Raw genomic sequence first — 24,868 nt, 5'->3', positions numbered from 1 at the left:
TTTATTTATTTTTAAATGTATATGTACTTGATAAGATTTAATTGTTTAGTCTATGAATTTCTTTTTTATGAACTATATATATTTTATTTTAGGTTTATTTCACCTAAAAGTTTACATTTGAGCTACATGATCTAATTTCATATTTAGTTTAAATATGCATTAATTTTCCCTTACTCTTGATTTCAGTTGATTTTATATTACTCATGCCACTAGAATTATAACACCATTACAAAATGTTATCTGTTTTGTGAATGTGCAGTGTGCTGAAAGGTATTAAAGACCAGAAGAGGGCGATAAACACTCAACATTAACATTTAATGAACTGTTCATCTTTCAAGGAGATACAGAGTCAGTGTTACTGACATGTTAATCATTTCTTTTAAGTAAATTAATTGTCTGTTATAACTCTGATTTGAGCTGTAAAATGTGTTGGTGAAGATTTCATGAACCATAAACTTGATAAATAAACCATAAACATGTACTTTAAAACAGCAATAGGCCAACATAAACATCCACCAAAGTGAAAAAAATCATCTTAATGATCAGACAAGCTTTAATTCTTACTTTTTGGTTATTATGGTTTATATTTTTAATGCTGTGTTTTGATCCTCTTATTGTCACAGTCTTCTGTCTTTCTGTCTTTGTCTTTCTGTGAGCACATGGCTTGTGTTGTGTTTATTTGGTGCCATGTGCTCTCTCCTTTCCTTTTCTGACCCCGCCCACCTTGTCACCTCATTACTGTTTAGTTGCTCCACCTGTGTTTCTCCCTTGCTCCCTGACTCATTACCTTATTCACTCTGTACACCTGTTGCATCCACTCACTCTGTACACCTGTGCACATAATCACTCACACAGCTGTTCCCTATTTGTTCACGAGTATATAGTTTCGTCTCACCCACCACTCTGCCTGGCTATATTGTAATGTCTATGTGGATTACCTGTGTTTCTCGTGCTCGTGTTCCGGCTTGTCCCTGTGATTCATTTTGGTTTTGTTTTTGCCGTGTTGGCCTTTTAGTTCTCATTTGTTCTTGTTATAATAAAGTGTCTCTTCCCTGCACTTGGACCCAGATCTTGTTCTTTTACACAGTACCGTTTCTAACGCGCCGTGACAAAATATAGCCAGCAAATATGGGTCCAGCAGGGAGATTCCTCGACATCTGCCAAGGAGAGCGAAGCATCGAGGATTATGCTTGGGAGTTCGTGGGGGCGGCTCGGCTGTCAGCGACAGAGAGGACCTGTCTAATGGTTTTCTTCTGGGGAGGACTAGCCGAGCCCTTCAAGTCCCTTATGCCATTCTGGCACCCCGACGAGATGCTGGAGGATTACATCAACCTGGCTCTGCAGTTGAGCGGCTCAGCTGTTAGGGTGGAGTTAGATGCAGAGCAGGCTCATGGTTCTCCCGAGGCGACAGTCCAGGAGTCAGCAGAGGCCTCGTCGGCTGCACCCAGTGCCTCACACCTGTTCCTGGAGCGTCACGGGTTGATGAGTGCATGCAGGATTCACAGTGGATGTCGGTGTGAGCAGCGTGGTCGGCTCGCAGGACTCACAAGGTGGTGGAGCCTGCTGATGTTCCCTCTGAGGCAGTGGGGCTGACTGCTAGCCTTCACAAAGCCGCAGATTCCACTAAGGATTGCCCCAAGGCGGTGGTGTCCACCCACGATGCCCCCGAGGCGGCGGCGTCCACCCACGATGCCCCCGAGGCGGCGGCATCCACTCGCGATGTCCCCGAGGCGGCGGCATCCACTCACGATGTCCCCGAGGCGGCGGCGTCTGCTCACGATTCCCACAAGGCGGTGGTGACCGCTCCGGACCCTCCAGAGTCGAGTCAGGTTCCAGTGGACTCTGCAGAGTCGTGTCAGGTTCCAGTAAACTCTCCAGAGTCGATTCAGGTTCTTGGTGAACTCCCAGAGTCGATTCAGGTTCTTGGTGAACTCCCAGAGTCGATTCAGGTTCTTGGTGAACTCCCAGAGTCGAGTCAGGTTCTTGGTGACCCCCCAGAGTCGAGTCAGGTCCCAGTGAACTCTCCAGAGTCGAGTCAGGTGTTTGTGGACCCTCCAGAGTCAGGACTAGTCAGCGATTTACCTTCCAGAGTCAGGGCTATTCACCGCTGACCTTCCAGAGTCAGGGCTAGTCACCGATGACCTTCCTGAGCCAGGGCTAGGTACCATGGACTTTCCAGAGACAAGGCTAGTCACTGTTGATCTTCAAGGGCTGAGTCAAGTCACCGGTGATCTTCAAGGACTGAGTCAAGTCACCGGTGATCTTCAAGGACTGAGTCAAGTCACCGGTGATCTTCAAGGACTCAGTCAAGTCACCGGTGATCTTCAAGGACTCAGTCAAGTCACCGGTGATCTTCAAGGACTCAGTCAAGTCACCGGTGATCTTCAAGGACTCAGTCAAGTCACCGGTGATCTTCAAGGACTCAGTCAAGTCACCACTGATCTTCATGTACAAATACAAGTCACCAAGGATCTTCATGTACAAATGCAATTCACCAACAATCTTCATGAGCATTGTCGGGTCAGCACCGATCTTCTGGAGTCCAGTATGTACACCATGGGATTGCCAGATTGTCGTCCGCCCGTTGGTCGGACCACACAATTGTGGTGGTCTTCTGCTCCGCCCTGGGGGGCTTCCGTCCTGACCACACGGACCGTGACACTTATGATGACAGATACAGTGGGTGGAGCCTGTGGAGATCTGAAAAGAGGAACTCAACTTTTGCTTCGTGCACTGCAAACATGCCCATCCTTTGTGTTCTGCTTCTGCTATTGTTGATTAAAAGTAAGAAGTTATTGTTTCTTTACCTTTAATAGTTTGATTGAATGATGTCATAAATCTGGAGTTTTATACAGTGTTTGGATGCTTCATTTCTATTATTTTCTGATGGTGTGCACTGATTTCATTGTAATGCTGTAATATATTACTATGAATCCTTTGGGTAAGTTCATTAAAGAAATGTGATGTAATGTTTTGCAGAGGAGACGTTTGCACAGTCAATCACACCGCGGGAACCCAAGGCACTTAAATCTGAGGGAGAAAAAGTCACTCTGTCCTGTAAATATGATGGAGCTGTTACAAACCTGCACTGGTATCGTCAGTATTCGGGATCCAAACCAGAGTTCCTTGCATATATTTATCAAAATGGAGACACAAGTAAACCTCTTCCTGATCGTATCATACCTAAAGTTGATAAAAACAACAATCTTGTGAGCCTGGAGATCTCTGATGCTGAAGTAACAGATTCTGCGCTGTACTTCTGTGCACTGACGCCCACAATGACAGGAAACTCAACTACACTGTACAAAAACCTCCTGAACAATAAAACTCATAAACTATTTCAATGTTTCAGAAATATCTTTCAGAGAATTGCACAGAGCAGTTCAGAGTTAACCCTAACCCAAACTCAACCCAATGTCTAAACTTAACAACTACAGTACTAATACTTAAGCAGCAAAATTAAGAGTTTATTGAAGGAAAACTCTTGGTTAATAGTGAGTATGAGTTACCACTTCTGATGATCTTAGACAGATAAACCATGCTGCTCATGTGTTAAGTTTGCTGTGTGTTAGTGTTAGAGTTAGGTTGAGCTGGAAAGGTCTGATTATGCACCACATTTCTCCATCATGAACCTTTTCTAACACCGCACTAAGCAGCTCAGCAATGTTAACACACTGGCAAAGGGGTCCACAAACCCACTTTTTTTCTAAAATCACTCATGAGGAATGATCATTAAACTCCATCTGGAATTACTGATTTGAGTTTTTATTTCAAAACCTTGATGTGTATTACTGTGCTCTGAGCGTTTCAAAATCAACAGAAATTGGACGGTAATATATTCTTTTATTTTCACTCCTCAAGATTTTCAAAATGTGAGTTATATTTTTACTAGAGGAGGTGGAGCTCCAAGGACTGACACTCATTGTAATCTTGTTAAAACTGTTCTGTGTCTGTTGCAGAGCTCATTCAAGCTGCATTAGTGAACACAGACAATGGTACCCCAATCTATTATTCTGCTCTTTGTCTTTACATGTAAGTATTGTTTTTCTTGCATTTTATCATAGTATTCTAATCAACCATAATGTGAGGAATTTTAATTAAGGTGATCTTCATACCTTTAAAATATCACTGATCACACTTGATTTATTCTAAATGCACATTTATAAAAGCTGATTTATTTTTGAAGGTACCACATATGGAAATGAAATCAAACCAACCAAACCTGAGGAGTTTTCTGAGGAGGGTTCAAGTGTTAAATTATCCTGCAGTTATTCATCTGCACAGTATTTATTCTGGTACCGTCAGTATCCCGGATCAGCTCCTGAATTCCTTGTAAACCTCTTTTATCAAGCAAAAGATGCTAAGTCTGATGTAGATCCCAGATTCACTGCTAAACCCAACAAAGAAAAGCAAAACCATGTGGATCTGGAGATCTCCTCTGCTAAAGTGACTGACTCTGCTCTGTACTACTGTGCCCTGAGGCCCACAGTGACAGGAAACACAAGAACACTGTACAAAAACCTGACACATCTGAGAAGACAAATCTATTTATATATACAATACTTAAATACCTATGAAGAAGACTGTTTTTTAAGATGTTATTACACATTATTAACTTCAAGTGTTTACCAGAGCACGTGTAACAGTTTGAGATATTTTTCATATAGTTACAAAAACAATATTACATGTATTTTATGAATATGCATTTATTATTAATATTATATATAAAAATATTGATTACATTATATAACCAACATGAATAAACTATAAAATTACTTTGAGATCTTTATTAATGTAGAAATTAATTGTTTTAAACTGATTTAAACAGTTCACTTTAAAAAAAATTGTGCCAATTCTCTAATAATAAAATAATGATCATACATTAGATCAAAAAAAAAAATATATGGTATTAAACATAAAGTTTTTAAAGCAATTTCAAACTTCATCCACAAGGAGTCAGCCTCACCATCTCCATATATGAGTAGATCACGTGACAACAAAAACATTTAAAAAAACACTCTGCAAGATGATCAGTTTTTGAGAGCACAGGTGATTGAATGTTTGTTTATCAACTATGTTTAGATGGGCTTTGATTTCCCTGTGTTTCACAGCACATTATGATGGTAAGCACATCTGTATAATTTAAAATAAACTGATTAACTGGAATTAAGATTAATAAATGTTTGTTTACTTTGCTAAAAATTCATGTTAATAACTTACTTTTTCATATTTATTTTTCCAGTGTCCTCAGCACAGGACAGGGTTGATCAGTCTTAAGAGAAATGACTGAAAGTGAAGGAGCTCAAGTTATTTTAATATGTAATTATACTATTTACTTTTGGTACAAACAGCAACCAAACAGATCACGACATTCATTCTGAATCAATACACCACTGAGCCTGATTTTATCAAGAAATATTCAGCAACACTGAACTCCACACCAAGAACATTTCCATTGATGATCAAGAACCTACACATGTCTGACTCTGCGGAGTACTACAGTGCTCTGAGGCCCACATTAACTGGAACACACTCAACACTCAGACAAACTGAGGAATCACATTACAGAGGACTTACATTACCAGGCTCCTTGAAATATGCACAAAACATAGAGCAACAAAACCGGAATGACAGGCATTCATATGATTATTTTCAGTTCAATTTTGTCCTGTGTTGTCCTGTTTCTGCCCATTTTTCTCCATATCCTAATTTGATTCTTCCCATTCATGTCCCCATTTTAGTTCCATTGGTTTCAGCTTTGTCCTGTTTAATTCCCTGGTTAGTCCCATTATTTAAGCCCTGAGTTTCCCTGAGTCCAGCTTCCTGTCAAAACATCCTTGTGCTGCGTGAGGGAGTGTTTCTGTTTTCTCCTGGTTTATGTAAATCAAGACTATTCTGTATGAAACTCCATCATCTCCGTGCTGCTTGTTCCCTCTCAGTAGCAGCAGTGTTACAGTGACCAAGTTTAAATCCGTTTCACATTCACAATTCATCAAATTATCCCCCAAGTTATTACAAATATTTTAAATGAAGTTTGCAGATTCTGCATCAGCACAATAATAGTTGATAGGGGACAAAATAAAACCTACAACTTGATTAGAGCAAGGTATCAGTGTTGGGGGTAACGAGTTGTAATGCAAAAGTAATGCATTACACTAATAATATTGGTAACTACACTACTTTACTAGACTATAGGAATGCGCTTTCCTCCGTTACAAATGCCGTGTTTGCCTGTGTGTAAAGTTCTGGGCTGGGTTTCCGATAATGATTGATCTTAGCGCTTAAGAGTGCTTTCTACGAGTTATTTTACGATCGTTTGTTATTGTTTGACGTGCGTTTCCCAACACTGCACGGAAAGTAATCGCACAGCTGTGCTTCAAGTGCTACGTACGTGTCGCTCTCCGTTTGTCAAGTGCTGAAATGTCATAGGTTTCAACTGGTGCACGCGCCTGGCCCTAAGTTAACTTCCGGTCTGTGTTGTGTATATCGGTCTGGCTGCGGTGCCTTTTACAAACGCAGTTAAAGTCAATGTGATGAGTAGACTGAAGTTGGGCTCAGGTGGTTGTGATGTGGGATGTGTTTTCCCATACATTTATTTATTTTTGGAGACTCGCCAAGATTTATGATGTATTTTTTTTTTTTTTTTTATAAATTGCTGTGAAAATGTATAAGTGTTATGATTTAAATTAAACACACATGCTTTTTTATTAATATAATTAAATTTAACCATTAAAAAGGAGTTGAGAAAAAAATAAAACAGGAAAAAATGGAATCCAGAAAAATTTAAACAGAAAAACAAAATTTGGAAAAAATTCCCTAAATAAAATTTAAAAAAAATAAAGTAAAGTAGTGAAGTTACTTTTCAAATGCAGTAACTAGTAGAGTAATCTCATTACAATTAACAGGAGTAACTAGTAACTAGTGACTAATTACATTTTTTGAGTAACTACCCCAACACTGCAAGGTGTGCAGTGTTAATGCAGAGATACAGTTCACTTTTAAAAGGTGTAAGCGGGTCGTAAAAATCATCCGAAAGACTACAGTCAAAAAATCTGATTTGGCCATCCAGACCTGCAGTGTACCAATTCAGCCTTAATTAAAATGTTGATTTTTAAACTAAGTGCAGATGTAAAGGTTTTTTTTTTTTTTTTTTTGCATAAGAGGAGTTTGGTATATTGATCCAAGATGACCTTGTTACATTTGCTAGACTGTCACAAAGCTCAGTCCTGCTGCAGTGACACACATGTACAATTATATTTAATCCAGTCATTCCGCTTTCTGCCTTGACATGTAAGTGCATTTGTGTATGTTTTGCATGCATTTACATTTCTAATTTAACAATGTACATGTATATTTTGACAAATAATCATTTTATAAAGCAACCATGTTCAAAGAGGTGATAAGAACATAGTTAAAAGCATTTGCGTTTTGTCAGGTTGTGAAGCAGTTGAGGTTTCAACATGTTGAACCTGACAGAGACGTGTAATTTAAGATAAGAATGTAAGCACACATACAATGATGACACTCCTTTGAGCTATTCTAAACAAATGTTCATGGGTATCTCCAGTGAATAAACAGACTTATAACATACCAACGCTATCTCACAACCAATTTATACGTATTTTACGAGGTGGCTTATTCGTATGAATTCGTACGACCTCACTCGTACAATTTTGTACGATTTGTCTAGACCCCAGTGATGGTTAGGGTAGGTTTAAGGCCGGGGTTGGGTGTAGGTCATTCCTACAAATTCATATGAATTGTGCAATTCGTAAAATACGTATGATGTAGTACAAATCGTATGAATTTGTACAAATAGTCATACAAATTCATAAAAATTATCCACCTCGTAAAATATGTACTGTAAGAATTGCAATGAGATCAGACTGAACATACAGAGGGATAAGTATAGTCGGGATCAAGCATTAAAAAAACTATATATATAACTCCTATATTGGGGATCAAGCATTAAAAAATGATATATATAACTCCTATCTTGATAAAGAATTGTTCAAGGTTAACAAAATAATATCATGTTTAATAATTTCAGACTTCATCCACAGCTTCATGAGAATAAAATCAACACAACAAACAAGCTCTATGAGCATTCAAATATATAATATCTTATGCAGTGGGATTCTGACCTGAATCTGAAATTCTAAATCTAATTTAAATCCAGAAATATTAACACTTTGAAACATTCATGTTTATTTTATTGGTTCATTAAGAATTCATGTTTGTATGAATAAATACAAATATACTATAATTCCTTGCAGCAAAAGCTTTCCTCTAACTAACCAGCTGCAGAGCAAAAACATGAGAAGCAGCAGAAAGCAGGAAGTTCCAGTGTGTTTGAGAGTGAAACAGAGACTCACAGTAACACAGATCTACAGCTCAGAGCACAGACAACATTAACACACACCTGATCTGACCTAGTCAACATGGAGAAACACCTGCTGCTGATTTTAATTCTGATTTCAGGTATGACATTTTCAGTCATTACAGTATTCAGACACATTCAAATTAAATACATTTGTTTTACTTGATTCAGAAATTATTTTGATAATTTGTTTTAGGTGTGATGACTGAAGACCAGATTGGACCAAATCAAGGAACAAGTGTCATAAGTGTCATAAAGGAGACTGTGACCCTCAGCTGCACATATGATACAAAAAGCATTTATGTTTATCTGTACTGGTATAGACAGTATCCTAATGGACAGCTTCACTATTTGTTATTCGAGCCTGCTAAATTTCTATTATTTCTATTATTTCTATTTAAATACCTACATGTTGCATTAAAAATGTAATATAATTATCATTGTTAACATCATTATGCATAACAAAACTGATATTTTATAATAACTGTATTATATAATTTTGTTTTATCTGTAATCTGCACCTTTTTCCATATATAACTGAAAAATTATGAATCATAATTAAAACGAATGCTAAATATTGTACAATGATTCACAAATCCTTTCAGTCAAATAATCTGTATTCGGATACTGAGGCTCCTCCTCCAGGTGTTTGTAAATGTGTTCAACTTTAGCAAGAGAGACTGAAACAACAAGGGGGTTGAAAATCAGTTCTGCTGATGTGTTTATTCAGTTTAGTTTCATTTAACACAGCACATTTATACAATTATGATGACACGCTGGCAAAAATATTTAATGTTGTTCATCTCATATTTTTTGGGTAAGTATAGATTTTCTTGCATTTTAAATTTGGAATGAATGAATGATTGAATTATTCAAATGGTTAATGTTTTTCTAAATTCCAGGATGTAAATCTGAGGATACTGTCCACCAGAATCTGAGAGTTCAAACAGCAGATGAAGGTGCAGCTGTAATAATCAATTGTTCATATACAGCCACTGATCCAAGCCCTACTCTCTTCTGGTATCAGCAACAAGTAAATGGATTCCCAAAATATATGCTGTCCACTTATGGAGCTAATGATGACGATTTTAAGAAGAGATTTAATGCACGTCTCAACACAATAACAAAATCAGCTCCTCTGACAATCCAGGATGTGCGTGTGTCTGACTCTGCTGTGTACTACTGTGCTCTGAGGCCCACAGTGACAGAAACACACTCATCACTCACACAAGAACTATGTGTTGGGCATTCACAAGTTTGGAAATATTACCAAGTTTGGTTTTTAATTTTGTCTTTTCATTGTTACATATTTGGTGTTATTTCTCTAAATATTACTAATGTAATTAAACTTAAAATATCATTTAATTTCTTTCCACAAACCATGAATCTGTAGGATGTATTTTTCATGACATTTCTTATTAAATATTTGTATTACTTGATACATTATTACCACAGGCTAAATATTAATATCATGAAGCTGCAAAACGCACTCCCCTAGAAACACGTTTACAAGACACTACTCTTGTGTTGCAGAAATCTAATAACTTTATGTGTATTGTGTTACTGAGTGTTTTTCACCAATTTGGATAAAAATGTCAGTTAGAATATACATAAATTCACCACAGGGAGGCAGCATCCCTCAAAGTGTCTTCAATGATTCAGGCGCATGTGAGAGCTTGAAGACTTGAAACATCAAGAGAAAAGCAGCACACAGCAAACCAAGAGCTAGAGTAAAGACAGAGAGACATTCATTAGAAGACGTTAAAATATTAATCACTATCTCAGCAATGGGAAAATGGGTGACAATCACACTTTTCTTCATAGCTCATGATTTAGGTAAGAGAGTTTTTAATTTCCACTTTATCATTTGTTCATATGTGAGTTACTTCATATGTAAAATATTAATAGTTAAATCTATTTTCCAGTGTGCTGGGGGCAAGACAGAGTTGAACAGCCTTCAAGAGAATTTACTGCTAATGAAGCAGATGAAGTAACTTTAATGTGTAACTACACTACCACAGCTTCAACTACAAATACTTATCTCTTCTGGTACAAACAACTATCAAACAAATCACCAGCATTCATTCTGAATAAAATTCCTTTTAGTGAAGGAACAACTGAGTCTGATTTTAAGAAGAGATTTTCTGCGACACTGGATACAACATCAAAATCAGTTCCTCTGACGATCCAAGATGTACATGTGTCTGACTCTGCTGTGTACTACTGTGCTCTGAGGCCCACAGTGACTGAAACACACTCAACACTCATACAAAAACATACTAAATAAATTAAAAACTCTAACTTTGTTAGCAAAACACTATAAACAAAGTAGAAACATTATGAAAAGTTATTTTCAGTAATAAACAGGTGTAATGTGTGGCCAACCATCAAGGATCAAATATTTAAAGTTCGAAATGAACCTGGAGTTGTGAAGTTGGCAAAATAAAACAGAGCAGATCTACAGTATTTCCATTGTGTTTAATTATTTTTTTTTCTCTTCGATCTTTTTAGAGTGCAGTTTAATAATCCTGAATTTGTAACCAGACCAAAAGACACCAATCACACGTTTTCTGATTTCTCTTCTCAAGGCTCTTTTTTTTGGTTTTAAAACTGTCATCTCCAACCAATCACCTGCATCTGAAACCATCAAACCAAAAAAAAAAAAAAAAAAGCCTCAAGACACACCTCTTCTGTGAGGACTAAACTAATTAGAATTAAGCACAGAGAACATTAATGCATTCATCCGATCTAATAAATATGGAAAGAATCCTGTTTCTGATTTTAATTCTAGCACAAGGTACAGTATGACTCCCTTTATATTCTAGTCATGTACAGAAGAAAAACTATAAGTGTATGAATTAGTACTGTCAAATGTTATTAGCGTCAAAATAAAAGTTTGTGTGTACTCTTTATATTTATTATGTATCTATCTGCACACATATACATGTAGGTTTTAAAAAAATATATTTGCATGTGTACATTAATATATTTTATGATATATAGACATATGAATATATATATATATATGGATGTGGATGTGTGTGCATTAATATATACATAACAAATACACACAGTAGACCCACATATATTATGTAAACCTTTAATTTGGATGCAATTTTATTTTGTAGCACTAGTAATATTGTGCAACTTGTCCAATTGTCTTATTTTTTGTTTAAGGTGTGATGACTGCAGACCAGATTAGGCCAAATAAAGAAGCTAATGTCATGAAGGAAGGCGAGACTGTGAGCCTCAGCTGTACATATGATACAAGCAGCAGAAATGTTAGACTTTACTGGTACAGACAGTATCCTAATGGAGAACCTAAGTATGTAGTGTGGAAAAATGCTCGGGCATATAGTGATACTGGGACCCCAGCTGAACCTCGCTTTCAGGCGACTACATCAGAAACATCCACTGAACTCATTATTACTCGTGTAACTCTGTCAGATTCAGCTCTCTATTATTGTGCTCTAAGAGTTGGATCACAGTGACACAAAGTCTTTGTGAAGCTGTACAAAAACTCACATTTATTTTTCACTTTGATCTCAAGCCACATCAAAACCACAATCTATTATTCACACAATATAATTATACTTGTGGAAACACCTGTGTGTGGTTCCTGATGAAATGTATAATCAAGTTATAAAGACAAATGAACATGGCATATTCAATATATGCATGACGAGTCCTAATATATCTGAACATTTATCATGAATAACAATAAACATTTAAACAATAAACATTATTTTAAGATTTAAACAACAAATAGATAAACCTGATTTAGATATATATATTTGAAATCTACAATAGACACTTGTTTCAGCCTCTGTTGATAAAGTTATTGTAAGTGTCACATATGCTAAGACCTGCAGGAGGAGTCTGACAGCACAGCATCTGAGCTTGACTGTCCATCTCAGCAAATGTGTTAAGAATAATGTATCCCTCAGATTCTTATATATAGCGAAACCTTAACCATCTAAAACTATAAGAAAACAAATAAGATTTTCTTTCTAAGGACATTCTCCTGTCATCTGGTCTATCCTGCCTTCACATCTTGATTCAGATATGTAAAGATATATTATATATAACATAATTTTACACAATAATGTCATATTATGCATAATCTGTCAAAGGATATTACACTCTGCACTCTTAAAAATAAAGGTGCTTCAGAAGTTTCTTTACAGTGATGCCATAAAATAACTATTTTTAGTTCCATAAAGAACTATTAATCAAAGGTTGTTTTAAGAACCACCTCTTTCTTACCTTATTTTAATATGAAAAACCTTCTTTCACCACAAAAACATTTTGTGAAACAGAAAGATTCTTCAGATGTTAAAGGTTTTTGGTATGAACAGTCTTTCATTTACTCTTAATTAATTTGAGTTACATAATATCTGTGAATGGTTGTTAATTTATGCCCCATCTTTTCCAGTGAGGGACAAGACAGTGTCGATCAGCCTTTAAGAGAAAAGACTTCTGCTGAAAAAAAAAATTGTGTGTATACTCTCTTGAGTTCTGCAAATGCTTATCTCTACTGGTACAAACAGCTACCAAACAAATCACCAACATTCATTCTGAGTGACTTTTCCATTGGTAAGGGAGCTACAGAGCCTGAATTTCAGAAGAGATTTGATGTAAAACTGGACTCCACATTAAGAACATTTCCTCTATCAATCCAGAATCTGTGTGTGTCTGACTCTGCTGTGTACTACTGTGCTCTGAAGTCAAACCACATACAAAAACACACAACTTAATCCAAGACATGTTTGTTTCCTTACAGTAAACATTTCTGACATTTTAAATTTTTACTTAATTGCATGATTTAAAATTTAAATTATGTAAATGTGTTTTCTTGGTTTTAAGGATGTTCACAGCATAACTGTATTGCTAACATGAGCCACTGGATTATGATGCACGATTGAAACATTAGTATGTGTTGCATTTGATTAATGAGTTACCAAAAATAGGATTTATCTGTAATTTAACATTGATGGAGAGATAAATGTGTTTCACATGATAATACATACAAAATGACATTAAAAATGTTTCTGACTCTGATGGAGAAAAAAAGTCTAAAACATTAAAACACCTGGTTATTCTGTAATTCTTTAGTGTGGTTTATTTGGCTATTTAGTTACTTTTCTTTCACTTCAGAATTTTTATGTTATGTTATTTATTTTTATTATTGTACAGCACATTGGTCAATGTTGTTTTAATGGTGCTTTATAAATAAACACCAAACTCTTATAAGGACAATCATATTCCTAAAAAAGGATCCAAGATTAATTGTGGTTAGTTGTAAAAATTGATCATGTGATTAGATCTTTCTTGTCTTCTCAGTGTCTGAATTGAGCTATAATATGAGGGAGGAGGGACTCAGTGTTCATATCTGACAGAGACTGTGGATGAATTGATTCAGTCTGACTCTTCTCAGAGTGAACACTTGAACAATGGATCTTCATTCAGTTATCCTGCTCTGTGTCTCAGCTGGTATTTATTTACATAATTATTTATTTAACAATTTTTCTCAAAAACTTTTCACTAAAAATTTACCAATTAACTTTTCCTTTTCAGCTGCTGTCTTTGGAAATGTCATCAAACCAGAACAGCTAGATGTTTTTGCTGAAGAGGGTTCAAGTGTTACGTTATCCTGTACTTTTTCTGACTCTGGAGTTACAAACTATCTCCACTGGTACCGTCAGTATGGAAGATCAAAACCTGAATTTCTTGTACTCACCAACAACAAAGCAAAAATAGCTGATGTGTCTAAGATAGATTCAAGATTCTCTGTTAATATTCCGCAAAGTGATCGTGTGGATCTGAAGATCTCCTCTGCTGCTGTATCAGACTCTGCTCTGTACTACTGTGCTCTGCAGCCCACAGTGACAGGAAACACATCAGCTCTCTACAAAAACCTGTTACACTGAGAGACGAGAGAGAAACACAGAGACAGAGATGAAGACAGAGTGAAAGAAGCTGTAACTGACAAACCAATGAAAAAAAAAAAAATCCGGTAGTACCAAAATCAAAAGGTACATACAGATCCCTGTAATCTCTATGAAGCTGCTCTTTAACACCTGTAATTCAGGCAACTGTCAAACTATAAAACATTTAATATATTCCATATTTGCAATAAACAATGCAGGTTCATGTATGCCACAGGATGGCAGTGTTCACACACTTTCACATGGAGATATTGCTAGGTTCCTATCCTATAAGACAAATAGCCATACTACAAAATTATGTTAATTTATATTGTATACAAACTATATTGAAAATATACTTATATAACATAAAATATATAAACCAAGATATCCCATATTCTGCATGTTACTTAATAAGTAAAAATAATAAGTAGTTAAAAAATACAAATAAATAAAGGAATAAAATATTTGTACCTTTACACCCCTAATAAACTCAGAAATTGGATGTATATTGGTGTAATGCATACAGTATATTTCACTGGCTTCATCACATAGCATTTATTGGGTTTATTTTTATTTTTTTGAATAATAATTGTCACGGTTTTACGCTGCCTGAAGGAATACGGAGTCGAGGATAAACGGAATAAGGTTTTTAATATATCCAACACAGGGGATATCCAACATGGAGCACAGAGGTAGACACACGTAAGTAGCAAGTGATCACAAGTGAGAAGACCCGACAAAACAGAACTGAAGGGACAAGGCTTATGTACAACAGATAATTGGGGAAACACAGGTGGATGGAATCATTAAATTAACAGGGACATGGAACACATGAGGAAGATAATAGACACCTGGGAACTAATCAAACTAAACACGGAAGACAGAAACTGGGTCACGGGCAAAAACAAGCTAAATGAGTCCAGGTGTGTGACAGTACTCCCCCCTCCCGGTAGGTGCGTCCTCGCACCGTAGAAACAACAGAGGGAGGCATGGGTGGGAACCTGGGAGGAGGTTCCGGTGGAGGACGGACTCCCAGGAGGGGGCCAGCAGACAGGGACCACAGAAGGAGGAGCCAGGGAGGAGACGACGGAGGAAGGAGCCAGGGAGGAGACAGGAGCAGGAGGAGCCAGATGGTCCACCAGAGACCAGCCAGGACGGAGATCCAAGGTGGAGTCGACGGCGGGAGGAGCCATGGTGAAGGAAGGGTCGACGACACCAGGGGGCCGACAGGCGGAGACTGCACCGGTGGGTGAGGAGCCCAAGATGGAGCAGCACAGTCGCAGAGCCAGGGTGACGACGAGGATCCGGAGGGCCTAGGTGGAGCTGAAGGCTCAGGCGACCAAGGTGGAGGCGGGGTCCCGGCAGACCGCTGTGGAGCCGGAGTGACCGAGGATGGAGGTGGAACCGAAGGGAAGGAGGAGCCTGACAGAGCCGGAGGGATGGAGTGACGAGGTGGAACCAGAGGAGAGGAGTCCCGAGGCGGCGGATGGTCGACGACTGACCAAGGTGGAGCCGGAGGGACGAGGGAGCCCGGTGGAGCAGGTGGGATGACAGGCCACGGTGGAGACGAGGGAGCTAAGAGCCAAGGCGGAGCCGCTGGGTCGAAGGACCGAGGAGGAGTCCAGGGCTCGGAGGCTGGAGGCGGAGACAGGGCCTTAACACGCCAAGGCGGAGCTGGAGACTGGCAGTCCAGCGGCGAACCACCGCGCCCCGATGGCGCGGACTGAGGGTGAGCTGCGGGACTGACTGGCACCAGCAGGGATGACGAGGAACTGGCTGGTCTAGGAGGAGGAGAGAGGAGAAGGATGGGGGGAACGACAGGAGGATTCAGGGCTGGGCGGAACCAGCGGAGACACAGAAGATTCAGAGCTGGGCGGAACCAGCGGAGACACAGAAGATTCAGAGCTGGGCGGAACCAGCGGAAACACAGAAGATTCAGAGCTGGGCGGAACCAGCGGAGACACAGAAGATTCAAGGCTGGGCGTAACCAGCGGAGACACAGAAAACTCAGGGCTGGGCGTAACCAGCGGAGAAACAGGAAACTCAGGGCTGGGCGTAACCAGCGGAGAAACAGAAAACTCAGGGCTGGGCGGAACCAGCGGAGAAACAGAAAACTCAGGGCTGGGCGGAACCAGCAGAAATGGAGCAGAGGAAATGACTGGAGGAGGTAGGAGTGGGAGACTGAGAGGGTATACAGGGGAATCAGGGCTGGACGGAACCAGCGGGGAAACAGGAAAATTAGGGATTACCTCCATAGACCAGTCCATCAGATCCAGAGCTTGCTCCATATGACCTTCAGAGACTGTATACAGCTCACCCTCAGTCGCAGAAGTGTGGGCAGGGCTTTCCTCCACGCCCTCGATCTCCACGAGGACTCCCACGATGCACGGTGTTGCCGGCTCACACACCTGGTCAGTCGCGCTCTCGAGTTCCGGCTCCCTGTCAGTGGATGGCTCGGGCTCTGCGGCTGCGGTGGGCTCTGGCTCCGTGCGGCGTGATGGTGGCTGGCTGGTCTCTGGGTCGGGAGTGGGGCTGGCGAGGTCCTCTATGGGGCAGATGGTGAGAGATGAGCCATTTCTCGCCAGAGTCCACTCCACGTATGCGGCGAAATCCTCCCGAGGACCATCTTCGGGCGACAACGCTCTGCACTTGGAGTTCAGGCTGGTGTTGTAGAAGATGCAGAGCGCGTCGTCCGGGTAGCTGGTGGCATTAGCTAATAGGAGAAACCATCTGGTGTGGTCCTCGAGAGAGCGTCCTTCCTGCTTCAGCAGAAGGATGAGGAATTCGGGACGATAGAGGGGATCCATAGAACACTACGAAACAAAAAGACTTTGAAAACACAAACAAAACGGAGGGAAAAAACACGCAGTTTTCTATTTTCTTCTTTAGGTCGGGTCTTCTGTCACGGTTTTACGCTGCCTGAAGGAATACGGAGTCGAGGATAAACGGAATAAGGTTTTTAATATATCCAACACAGGGGATATCCAACATGGAGCACAGAGGTAGACACACGTAAGTAGCAAGTGATCACAAGTGAGAAGACCCGACAAAACAGAACTGAAGGGACAAGGCTTATGTACAACAGATAATTGGGGAAACACAGGTGGATGGAATCATTAAATTAACAGGGACATGGAACACATGAGGAAGATAATAGACACCTGGGAACTAATCAAACTAAACACGGAAGACAGAAACTGGGTCACGGGCAAAAACAAGCTAAATGAGTCCAGGTGTGTGACAATAATAATGTTAATGTTAATGAAGATATAATCCATGTGCTCCATCATCACCATTATCACGTTTTGTGCACAGTGAGGAAGCTGAAGTTCATCAAAAATGGTTTAATTAACATGCTCCTGATATTGTTTTTAGTGTAGGCTAGATCCCCATGTAAAACGTTTTACTGTATATACAATGTTCTCTAAATTACTTATAAAAATAGGGTAGTTATTTAACACAGATAAGTCATATGCAGCAGTAAGATGTTCAGTGAGCAGGAAGTTCCTGTGTGTGTTTCTGACTGATCTGCAGTGACTTACAGCTCAGAGCACTGAGAGACTCAACAGAGAACTGAACTGATCTGAATGAACATGGACAGATGCTTTATACTGATACTCATTGTGGGAACAGGTACATTATTTGCAACTGACAAAAATATTTATGTACATATAAAAATTATGCTCTTTTAAAATCTCAAACCCAAAAGGCTATATTGATATTATTTTGCTAATTTCTATTTTGTAAAACATGCTGTGACGTGTTTCCAATATTATTTTGACAGTTTTGCTTTCACAACTTTACTGTTGACAGGTTTGTTGCTGGAGACAACATTGATCCAGATAAAGGATCAACTCTAAAGAAGGAGAATGGTCAACATATAGCTGCTCATATAGTTCAAGTAGTGACTATGTTGTGCTTTACTGGTACAGACAGTATCCCAACAGAGAACCACAGTATTTATTACTCAAAGGTGCTCGATCACATTCTGATGAAGACACATCTGATGGTTGAATTAATTCGGATACATCACACACATTCACTGAACTCACTTTTACTGATGTATGTCTGTCAGATTCAGCTCTCTATTATTGTGCTCTAAGAGTAGGAGCCCAGTGATACAAAACATGAAACTTGTGGTACAAAAACCTGAAGTTCTTTTCACTTTGAAACTATCTACTACTGAAAACCACAATCAAAACCTTGATCTATCCAGCCCTGAATGTAATAAAATCTGAAGTATCACATGTGTGAGTTTGAATTAGACATAAAATTTAATTCTTTGTGGTTCCTTTTATACACAAACACAAAATATAATTTCTTTATTGCTTGCCATGCAGTAAAACAGGGAGCCAGTCAGCCAGTAGAGGGAAGATTTGTTTAAAGGGTGTTGAGATTGCTGTCTTTTTCAATATTAGGACTCCTTCTACTTCTTCAAATGACTGTGTCTCTCTGTTGCCTCTCAGACAGCATCCAGCCTATACTGATATATGATTGCTCAGTCTGTTGGGATTATTTTCATGGCTTTGGCAGACATCAGAGCTTCTTCTCCAACTGACACACAGACTATTGTCATGCTCAAATCTAGTCCCCAATGAACCAAAGGCATATGCATTATATTATTAATTTAGCAAACGCTTTTACTCAAAGGGTCTTTGTAATTTCTGTAATACAACAACATTTTGTGTGCTTTTTAGTCTTGCTGCAAGAAAGAAATATAGTTATATGTTATTATATTATTATTTTTTTTTATAGAAAAAAAGTCAGAAAGGGAATTATTTGCATTAAAATTATTTCAGCTTTTGTCTTTGAGAAGGACCCTTTATAATTGAAAGAAAACAATGTCATTTCAGAAGTTGGCCACTGTGTGGCATAATCATAATGTATGATGCTGATTTATGAATCCCTGCTATATTATCCTCTGCAGATTTGCACTGCCTTCAGACTAATATTGCCTGCTGCACATGAATTATATTAATCTGGTGGAGGAATTTACTTTTACTGACAGTATTTCTTGGTAAGTAACAATTCAATTAAAATCTAACATATTGCATGATCATTACACAAGAATATACAGTATTTTTTCTTGACAGAGTGCAATAAAATTATCAAAATAATAAATTTGTTGTTAAAATCCATTTAGTGTTACATATGTAGTGTATTAATGTGTTTTTTTTTCCCACAGGAAATTCTTTTGGTGACAATACAACCATGGTTTCTAGAAAAACATGATTCTGAGAGTAAAAATATGATACTGTCCTGTAACTACAGCCTCACTAGCGGCACTAGTGTTAATATCCACTGGTATCGCCAGTATCCCGGAGCAAAACCTGAGTTTTTACTTTTTGTCACTGAATATTCTAGCAAATCTGAGCTTGAACTACGATGCTAAGCTAAAAAAAGAAATCAAACGTGTGGATCTGGTGATCTTCTCTGCTGCTGTATCAGACTCTGCTCTGTATTACTGTGCTCATTGCAGCACGTTTTTTTAAACTAATGCATTTCAACTGGAGGCATCTTTCGTGCATCAGCACAATATTTTCTGATTAATTATTATTATTATTATTTAATTTTTCACAGGACAACAGAAGAAACTCACTGAACTTAACTTACTGTACAAAACTGAGCAACATACTGTATTGCTGGTGACAAAAACACATTAAAACTTTTTTAGCTGTAAAATGCGCAGTGGTTCTTTTTTTACTTTTTCATTGATTTTTATTTTTTTCATAGGCCTAGATTTATTTTTTATTTTTTTTATTACAGAATTCAATATCAAGTCCTTGACACATAACTGTAACACATTTTTACATTAAGAAACAATTTAGTTTAAATAAAAAGAACAAAAAAAATAAAAAAAAATAAATAAGTAAATTATTTATTAGCGATAGGCCTACTGATTTATTAAAATTTTTTATTAAAACCCCTTTGCGTGCAAACATCGCTGACGGCCCCAGTTTATTATTGTTTCACTTTCACAGCACATTAAACATCACTGTCTTACTTCATCTGGACAAACTGTGCATCAATGGAAAGTTTAAAGACTCAAGCTTCGATATTTGACCAATATTTTGATAAAACATTGTTGCAGTGACAGATATTTAGTGATTTATGTCAGGAGTGCAAAATAATAAATCCGTATTATGCCACATTTTGAATAGAAATTCATAACTCACTCATATTCAGTCACGTCAAGAGCGGTTTATTTGTGTTCACATAGACTCACTGAACAGCGTCAATAAGGATTTACAGACCAAAGATGCATATCTGCGGAGATATATGGATATATTTACTGATGTTTACTTCATATTTCTTCAGACAGAATCGTCATTTCTATTCATTTTCCACGGATTTACGCGATCAGATGATAAACAGCCTCTCCCAGCGATCTCTGTGTGCGTGCAGTAAGTCACAGCTCGTGCTGTGTGTGACTCAGACTCTGATTGGGTCTTTCAAACATCAATCTTAGAGTTTCATATCTGGACACCGCCCCATCGTGTCACATGCTTCCTGCACACTTCCTGGTAGTTATCTGGCCAAAACAACACTGAAACACCTCTGTACACACAAAATATCCGAATAATAAACCCGCGATTACGATAGTAAAGCTTGGTATGAGAATTTCTTGAGATCTGGGGCGTTTTTATAAAACAAAATCGAAAATGTACATCGGAAATGCTAACTTGTGCAGCGATGAAAAAGGCTACAAAAAACATATTTTTACAACAGTAAACGACCAAATTCCACCCCTGATCGCTAAAGGAAGTTATTATAAACACTCGATCGGGGTTTAAAGTGAGTTTTGAGTAAAAGTGTACTAATAATTTCATAAATTGTCAGATGTAGCTTAATGCTAACGTTAGCACCAATGCTACTAATAGCAGGTGCTTTTCTTCTTCATAATGCATTTTTGTCTCAATAATTCACATAAGGTCGTAAGAAAATGTTTTGTTGTATTTTTATAGTAAGACTTTTGATAAATAAGGGCTAAATGCAAAGAGAGACTGAAGTGAGATTGCTGCTTTGTGTCTTTGTAAAGCCTGAAAAACCACAATCAAGGCTAATAAAGGTGGAATAAAAACAAAAGAATAATGATAAAAGAATAATGCGGATAATGTGTCATACCTGGCGGAGGTGTGAAAGACTCGTTTGGTGAGAACAATACAATCATGAAACGGGCAGTTTTCACAGCCAAACACACATATAAAACACACATCAGTGTTTACATGTGAGATCTTACAGAGATGACAAGGGCCATAAATCAATCTGATTAGCCTTCTCTAAAAACACACATGACATGGCCTTAGAAAATATTTCATAAAATTCACAGTTTTACAGAATCGATTATGAAATTTTTTATGAAGTCTTGGAAGACTTGTGGCCTTAGCTACACTGTGTTTTCAAACTCATTTCCTACATCAACATTTTTTTAAATACATTTAAAACATATGTTTTTAATATTTTTATTTTTGTTTTTATGTTTGAGCTTATATATCTCTATTATCATAACAGTCTGAGTGATTCTGATTCCTGAACAGTAAACTTTAAAGTGTCAGCTTTGTGAACATATGTTGAATATGTATCTAGTCAGAAAGAATCATGAGCAGAAACCTTTTTATTTTGGGTATGTAATTTCGGTCTCCATGCCAAAAAAGGGGGGTTACTAGTAAGGGCTATTGTAAAGGCTTCTTAAAAATGCTGTCGCTGATGAGCCTCTGATCGCTGTCAGATTCTAATGGGTTTAGAATGAGCCCCGCTCGGCCCGTGTTCTGGCTTACTGTAATATTTCACCTGTAATAAGACCGAAATAATATAATTAGAATAAAGAAATGAATGAATAAATGATAACATCTAAATAAATGTTGATAGATTTAGCGTTATAGTTTTAAAAATATTAATAAACAGCAAATCAACACAGCTTCGAAATAATTACCGAGAAAGACCTAAATAATAATAATACATAATTAATAAACAGCGCCGCCCCTCCCACCACGCGCATCACGCGCTGTGCGTCAACCCCAGAGCGTCAAAAACTTTTTTTTTTTTTTTTTTTTTTTTTTTTTTTTATTAGCAAACAAATGTACATACAAAACAGGTACAGAATAAACAATATTAACAATTCTTCGAGGCAGACATAGTTGCAAATACAATATGTAATAGTGATGTAATACATTAAATGCACAATCACGAATAACAAAAAGGAATAAATAAAAATAAATAAATTACAAAAAAAATAAATAATAATAATTAAATAAAAAACAAAAATAAATAAAATAAAAGAGCAATTATAGATAACTAATTTCTTACAAGGGGTAGCAAGTAGTTATTGAGCACTTAGTTCACTGAAGAAGCTGGCAACTGCAATAGCTTTTTCATTTGAGAGGGCATCAAGAGAAGCAGCAAAAAGTTTGAGTTCATTAGAGAAGTGAGGAAAGGATGGAGGGGTTTTCAGAAATCTGCATTTATGAATGAAATATTTAGCAACATCAAAAAGGTTGTTAATCAAGTAATGTTGTGAGTAATCTTTCTTAAGTACACCAAACTTAATTTGTTTGTATTCAAGGGGATTTATCCATGTAATTACACATGACATTTTACTGCACAATTGAGCCCAAAACAACTTTGAGTAATTACAATCAAAAAAAATATGTTCAGTGGTTTCAATATCACTATCACAGAATTGACAAGAGTTTTCTCCAATATCAAATTTGGATTTGATAAGCTCCTTAGACGGGTATATATCATTTATTATTTTAAAATGAAGCTCTTTCACTTTAGGGAGACTTGGAAAGGTAAGATAATTCATTCTCATCTCCTTCACCTCTTTAGGGTTAAATTCTTTGAAAACATAATATCGTTTTATTCTATTTGGATGAAGTTTATTAATGAAAACATTTCTAATATATTTGTTATTACATTTATGATCTCTAATAAACAATTCACCCAGACAAAGAGATGGGAGAGAGAATGTTACAGAGTAATGTGAAAGAATCCCTTTTACTAATAATACCATGTTTTTGGGTATGGCATTTACAACACTGTAAAACTCTTTAGGATGACATGCAAATCCATGTTTTAAACAGAAATCCTTGTAATTGAGAACATTTCCATAACTGTCTGTCATGTCCAATAGGGAAAGAATATTATATTGAAACCAGTTTTCATAAAATAAAGATTTGTTATGGTGCAAAATAAAACGATTGTTCCAAATACAAGTTTTGTGTGGACTAAAATTGTGAGAAAATGCTAATTTCCAACAAAGGAGAACTTGTTGGTGAAATGCAGACAATTTAAGAGGTAATTTGGATATATTAAAGTCACAACTAATCAAAAACTCCAAGCCACCTACTTTCCCAAATATTGAAGAAGATACGATGAACCATAAGCAGTTTGAATTACAAAGAAATGATCTTAACCACTGAGTTTTCAAAACACTATTCATTATTTCTAAATCAATAACATTTAATCCCCCTTCTTCATAATTGTGAACTAAATCATTTTTGTTGATATAGTGATGCTTATTTTTCCAGATAAAGTTAAACAATGCAATATTACAATCTTTCAGTAAATGGGGCGGGATAGCTAAGGAGGAGGCTGGATAAACGAACCTGGAGAGTAATTCCATTTTAGTCAATAAGACTCTTCCAAATATCGAGATATCTCTTTGTAGCCAGTTATTGAGAATTGCTTTTGCTTTTGAAAGATTTTTAACAAAATTTTCTTGGACACTTTGATTACTATCTCTAGTAATAGTTATCCCCAAATATTTTACACATGTTTTTATGGGTATATCACATAAAGAGTCTAAATCGCTGCCATGAATTGCAAGTAACTCACACTTGTTCAAGTTTAAGTGTAGGCCTGATGCTTTGGAAAATAGATTAACTAGTTGAATGGCTTTATTAATCTGAAATTGGTCCTTTAAAAAGATCGCTGTATCATCCGCTAATTGACTTATACCAATTTGTCTTCCAAATACACTAAGTCGATCAAAGTTGCTATTTTTATCTATCAAGATAGCAAGCATTTCTACTGCCAAGATAAATAGAAAAGGGGAAATGGGACATCCTTGTCTTATTCCTCGCGAAATATTGAATCTCTGGGATGTTCCAAATGAAAGGGATATAGAACTATTGATGTCTTTATATAACATTTTTATGAAAGAAATAAATTTCATGCCAAAACCAAATTTTTCGAGGGAGTTAAATATGAAATTATGTTCGATTGTGTCAAATGCCTTTTTAAAATCTAAAAAGAGAATATAGCCTTCATCTTCAATATATTCACGATAATCTAAAATATCTAAAACCAATCTGATGTTATTATGTATTGACCTACCTTTTATAAAACCAGACTGTGATTCACTAATTATTTGATCTATATTTTTCTTGAGCCTACTGGAAAATATATGCGCTAGAATTTTATAATCACAGTTGAGTAAAGTGATGGGGCGAAGATTATCTATATGTCGTGCATCTTTACCCGGTTAGGGGATAAGAGTAATTAGACCTTGTTTCATGGTTGAAGATAGTGAATTATTTTGGATACATTCGAGAAA

General features: G+C 37.3%; 4 gene segments (V, D, J or C); all 4 read left to right on the top strand.

Annotated features, from left to right (window-relative positions):
• The first annotated feature begins 2,660 nt into the window (after nt 1-2,660).
• On the top strand, nt 2,661-3,422 carry LOC113046304 (T cell receptor alpha variable 12-3-like). The segment is given in 2 exon segments: nt 2,661-2,784; nt 2,980-3,422. Coding segments are annotated over 2 exon segments (486 nt in total).
• A 470-nt stretch (nt 3,423-3,892) lies between these two features.
• LOC113046302 (T cell receptor alpha variable 9-1-like) lies at nt 3,893-5,277 on the top strand. The segment is given in 3 exon segments: nt 3,893-4,032; nt 4,187-4,585; nt 5,243-5,277. Coding segments are annotated over 3 exon segments (474 nt in total).
• A 3,004-nt stretch (nt 5,278-8,281) lies between these two features.
• Nucleotides 8,282-11,922, top strand: LOC113045451 (T cell receptor alpha variable 18-like). The segment is given in 2 exon segments: nt 8,282-8,481; nt 11,558-11,922. Coding segments are annotated over 2 exon segments (354 nt in total).
• A 1,807-nt stretch (nt 11,923-13,729) lies between these two features.
• Nucleotides 13,730-14,310, top strand: LOC113046301 (T cell receptor alpha variable 38-1-like). The segment is given in 2 exon segments: nt 13,730-13,873; nt 13,958-14,310. Coding segments are annotated over 2 exon segments (393 nt in total).
• The last annotated feature ends 10,558 nt before the right edge of the window (nt 14,311-24,868 follow it).

The sequence above is a fragment of the Carassius auratus genome, chromosome 27 (genome assembly GCF_003368295.1).
Source record: "Carassius auratus strain Wakin chromosome 27, ASM336829v1, whole genome shotgun sequence".
Lineage (NCBI taxonomy): Eukaryota > Metazoa > Chordata > Actinopteri > Cypriniformes > Cyprinidae > Carassius > Carassius auratus.
This window is presented reverse-complemented; position numbering and strand designations above follow the sequence as displayed.